Source organism: Hipposideros armiger, unplaced genomic scaffold (genome assembly GCF_001890085.2).
Source record: "Hipposideros armiger isolate ML-2016 unplaced genomic scaffold, ASM189008v1 scaffold_1478, whole genome shotgun sequence".
Taxonomy (NCBI): domain Eukaryota; kingdom Metazoa; phylum Chordata; class Mammalia; order Chiroptera; family Hipposideridae; genus Hipposideros; species Hipposideros armiger.
Window position 1 is genome coordinate 87,086 of NW_017732828.1, and position 4,436 is coordinate 91,521.

At 59.3% G+C, this 4,436-nt stretch overlaps 1 protein-coding gene across 2 annotated transcripts; it reads right to left on the reverse strand.

Moving 5' to 3' along the window:
* Window positions 1-414: 414 nt before the first annotated feature.
* On the reverse strand, window positions 415-3,867 carry LOC109377608 (patr class I histocompatibility antigen, A-126 alpha chain-like). Of its 2 annotated transcripts, XM_019634014.1 has the most exons (8): window positions 3,702-3,807; window positions 3,171-3,440; window positions 2,707-2,982; window positions 1,840-2,115; window positions 1,610-1,723; window positions 1,137-1,169; window positions 947-994; window positions 415-803 (listed from the first exon to the last, which is right to left on the reverse strand). In XM_019634014.1, exons 1-5 carry the CDS (start codon window positions 3,763-3,765, stop codon window positions 1,611-1,613), a joined length of 999 nt encoding a protein of 332 aa, XP_019489559.1. In that variant the 5' UTR covers window positions 3,766-3,807; the 3' UTR covers window positions 415-803; window positions 947-994; window positions 1,137-1,169; window position 1,610. The 2 variants fall into 2 exon arrangements, with proteins under 2 accessions (XP_019489559.1, XP_019489560.1); XM_019634015.1 differs by lacking the exons at window positions 415-803; window positions 947-994; window positions 1,137-1,169 and adding an exon at window positions 1,333-1,461 and having other exon boundaries at window positions 1,615-1,723; window positions 3,702-3,867.
* Window positions 3,868-4,436: the final 569 nt, after the last annotated feature.

Consider the following 4,436-nt stretch of genomic DNA (forward strand, 5'->3'; position numbering starts at 1 on the left):
CCTCCTGCTGCTGACAGAGAGGGGACACCCAGAGGAGAATGAGACCAGGACTCGTAACAAGAACAAAAACAGTCATATTCCTCTACAGAAACAACCAATGAACACCCAAAAGATGGGGGCCGAGGGCCAGGCCAGGCCTGAGCGTAGGCTGATCGGGACACACAAAGCCCTCACTGACAAGACCAGACCTGGATGATATTCAAGTCCCTGTCATCACAGGTCTTGGTGGGAGAAGGTTCTACTGAAGGGACAAGGACAAAGAAGCAGAGAGGTCACCCAGCCAAGGAGTGACTACGTCGATGCCCACAATGCCCTGAGCATTGAATGGGCTCAGTCCGCGTCCACGCTCGGTCCTCACAGCTTCTCCTGTCTCCACCTGCAACAGACTCAGCACAGCCAACACATGGATTCTGGAAGGTTCTCAGTGCTTCAATTTATTTCCTCTGAAACCTTAGGATTTTCTCCTTCAACTAACCCATCAATCCTTCATGGCAAGAACTGAAAAGTCCATATCCAGGTGCTTATTTCAATAGGATGTAAGAAGTTGCTGCTCTGTGTAACACAAAGTAAAAGCGGGGATGGAAACAGCCTCTGCTGGAACAGGACAGTGGGTCAGGGAAGAGAATCAGTGTTGAGAGGGGGCATGGAGGGCAGGGGGTGGGCAGTCTCCCCCCCCCTCACATGATGCTGAGAGAAATGCAGACGCCCTTTGCAGAAAGAGAGGTCAGAGGTTCCTGAAGTCACAAAGTGGGGCATGAACACATCTTGCATCACTCAATCCCTCACAAGGCAGCTGTCTCACGCTGTAAAAGAAAATCATGTACAAATTCAGGTTAGAGGCTGTAAGTGGTGACATTCTCAACAGTCCACCGTGTGCTCAAAATGTCCCAAAGTATCCCCATTACCCAGTCCTGTCCCCTCTGCCCCAACCCCTCCAGGTTCTCACCTTTAGAAGCTGTGAGAGACACATCAGAGCCCTGGGCACGGTCACCACCTGGGGGAGAACAAAACAGGATGTGGTCAGAGCTCACAGCAGATGTGGCTAAAGAAGGAATGATGGGGGTGGGTGGGCTCCCCCGACGGCTTACATCTACACTATCCCAAGGGTCTCAGGGATCACCCCCCACCATGCTCACTTGCAGCCTCAGCGTAGCTCCTTCCTTTTTCACCTGTGGGAAGAAAACATCACCTGAGAAGCCAGGAAGGAGGCAGGTCTATGAGGTCCTAAAGGAACCCCCTAGTCCTGGTCCCTAGAGAAGTTTCCAGAACTGTGACTACAGACCCACAGCAGGATCAGGAAACCTGAGGAAAGTACACGTGTGGGGAGTGAACCAGCCACCCTCCTGGAGGTCTGTCCTCAGCAGGGACCTTCCGTTCTGACCTGTGACTATCGAGAATCAGGTCCCCATCACCAGAATCATCAAGGTGATAAATCTGTCCCTCATTTTCACACGTGCATTAATAAAGAGTAAGTGTTAGCAAACAGGACCCCAGACTGGGAAAGCTCACGTGTGTGGATGGTCCTTCCCACTAACGAGACAGGACACACTTCTACCGGGGCTTGAAACCTCCCAGTGGACAAGACAACTCAGTCCCCGCCCTTCCCTACCTCAATGCCTCCTCCTCCACAACACAGCTCCAGCCACAACAGCCCCAGTGACCACAGCTCCAAGGACCAGCACAGCAATGATGCCCACAGGGATGGTGGCCTGAGGAGGCGGCTCTGGAAGGGAAGGGAAGGTGAGGGCCCTGACCCCAGGCCTCAGCCCCGACCTGAAGTCCTCCAGAGGCCCCTGCTTTCCCTGGGAAGAGGCTCTGTGCTCACGGCCCCCTCCGTACCCCATCTCAGGGTCAGGGGCTCGGGCAGGCCCTCATGCTGCACATGGCACGTGTATCTCTGCTCCTCTCCAGGAGGCACCACCACAGCTGCCCACTTCTGGAAGGTCCCATCCCCCGCAGGCCTGGTCTCCACCAGCTCTGTGTCCTGGGTCAGGTCCTCCCCATCACGCTGCCAGGTCAGGGTGATCTCCGCAGGGTAGAAGCCCAGCGCCCAGCACCTCAGGGTGACGTCACGGTCAGAGGTGAGGTGGTGGGTCACGTGTGTCTTTGGAGGGTCTGGGGAGAAGGGTCAGAAAATTCAGGGCCTTTGCATCCCTCATTGGACCTCCCAGCAGTGCTCACGTGACCATCCCGAGAATGGTCAGGAAAGTGGGGTGGAGGAAGGGAGCACAAAACCCACACACCACACTGGACACAGGCATCCAGGATAATCTCTATTCCTTTGAAAGTTCTAGAATCAGGGTGAGACAGCCCAGGGGCAGAGACAGGTCTCTGATGGAGAGAAAAGGGATTCCTGGTCCTGACCTGGGTGGAGGCCAAATGACTCAGAACAGCAGGGGGTCAGACCTCAGTCATACTGTGAGTGGGGCAGAGAACAAGGCCTGATAGAGAAAGTCCCCCAGGTTCCAGGACAGCTGCCGGGGCCAAAGGGAACCGATGATCAGGTATTTCTGAGATGGTCTCCCCTCCATCCCCTGAGAGGCTGCACCCCTAATTGTCCCTGAGAGAAGGTGGCCCTTTGGGTCCCTCTCTGGTACCATGTCTGAAAACCCAGGTGGACTCCACCCCCGATGTCGGGGAGACAGGGTGTCCTGGTGTTGACCCCATTTCCTCCTCTCCGTGTAGGAGCCCTGCGGCCCCTCTTACCTGCGCGCAGCAGCGTCTCCTTCCCCTTCTCCAGGTGTTTGCCGAGGGCCTGCACGCACCTGCCCTCAAGGTAGTCCCTCAGGCGCTCTGCCACATGGGCCACCTCCCACTTGCGCCGGGTGATCTGAGCCGCCCTGTCGGCCGCGGTCCAGGAGGAAAGGTCCTCGTTCAGGGCGATGTAGTCAGCGCCGTCGTAGGCGAGCTGCGTGTACCCGCGGAGGAGGCGCCCGTCCAGCCCCACGTCGCAGGCAATTATCCCCTGGAGGGTGTGAGACCCTGACCCCACACCGCAGTGATGGAGCCTGAACTGAAAATGACACCGGGTCAAAGTCCCCGCGGGCTCTTCCCGGGTGGGGGGGTCGGGAGGGTCCCGCAGCCTCGGGGTGAAGCTCGGACCCTGACTTCGGGGAGACCCCGGCTCGTCCGTGGGGTGTCGAGACCGGGACCCGGGCCGCGTCGCTCACCGGCCTCGCTCTGGTGGTAGTAGCCGCGCACATTGCTCAGCCCCACTCGGAAATTCTGTGCGATGTCCTTCACCTCTGCTGCCTCCGGGTCCCAATACCCAGGCTCCACCTGCTCCACCCACGCCGCCCGCGGCTCCACCCCCGGACTCGCGGAGTCGCTGTCGAACCGCGCGAACTGCGTGTCGTCCACGAAGCCGTCGGCGATGAACCGGGGCTCCCCACGGCCGGGCCGGGACCAGGAAGTGAAGAAATACCTCAGGGAGTGGGAGCCTGGGGACAGGGAGGGGCTGAGACTCTGGCGCGGGTCCCTGTCCCAGGGCGATGGGCCAGGAGGGGACGGGGTCCCGGGAGACGGAAAAGGGGCGGAACGGAGGGGGGAGGTGGCGGGAGACCCAAGTGGGCGACAGGAGTGGGCGGGACACGGGGCCGGGGCGGTGGGGACACATCTTCCCTGGGGTCCTGCGTCCCCACCGGGCGGTCCCCTCGCTTTTACCCCCCGCGGAGGCCGTTCCCTCCCGACCCCGCACTCACCCGTCCGGGTCCCTGTCAGGCCCAGGGCCCCAGAGAGCAGCAGGAGGAGGGTCCCGGGGCCCATGATGCGCGTCCGGGGTCTGGGGACGACTTGCGTGCGGGCGGGTCCTTGGGGACTTTATAACCGGGAAAGGTGGCGACACTGATTGGCTTCTCTAGAAACCGGACACGCAATGGGAGTGAGAAGTGGGCCCGCATCATGAGTTTCCAGACCGGAGGACCCGACACAGGTTGAGACAAGAAGTGAAACCGCGGGGACGTGGGGACTCCCCAACACTGAGCTCCCCGCCCCAGACTCCGCCCTCAGGACCTGGGACTGTGCCCTGACGCCTCCTCCTGCACCGAGCCTGTGTCGCGCTGTCTCCCTGAGTCCTGGCCAAGGGGCTGTCTGAGGAAACCAGGCTGGGCTCAGCCCCTTTCCCTCCTCTTCTCTCCCCGGAATCCCTCTCCCTGAAATGGACGCCCTGCCTCCCTCCCTTTCCCTCTCCCCCTGGACTCTTCTGGAAGAAGACACCCCGAGGGAACTTGGTGCCAGAGTGAGCTCGCCCTGGGACTAGAGGAAGGACAGGGCTTTTCTCTTTAATCCTGGAGAACCTGTGCCTGAAAACATCACTTAGAGATTCTCACAGAGCCCCGTCTCCTTGTTGTTTATTAACCACAGTGGGTAAGAATCTCGGAAACCCCTGATCATCAGGAAGCTAATCTGTAAAATCGTGATTTGGGTCCTTTGGTACA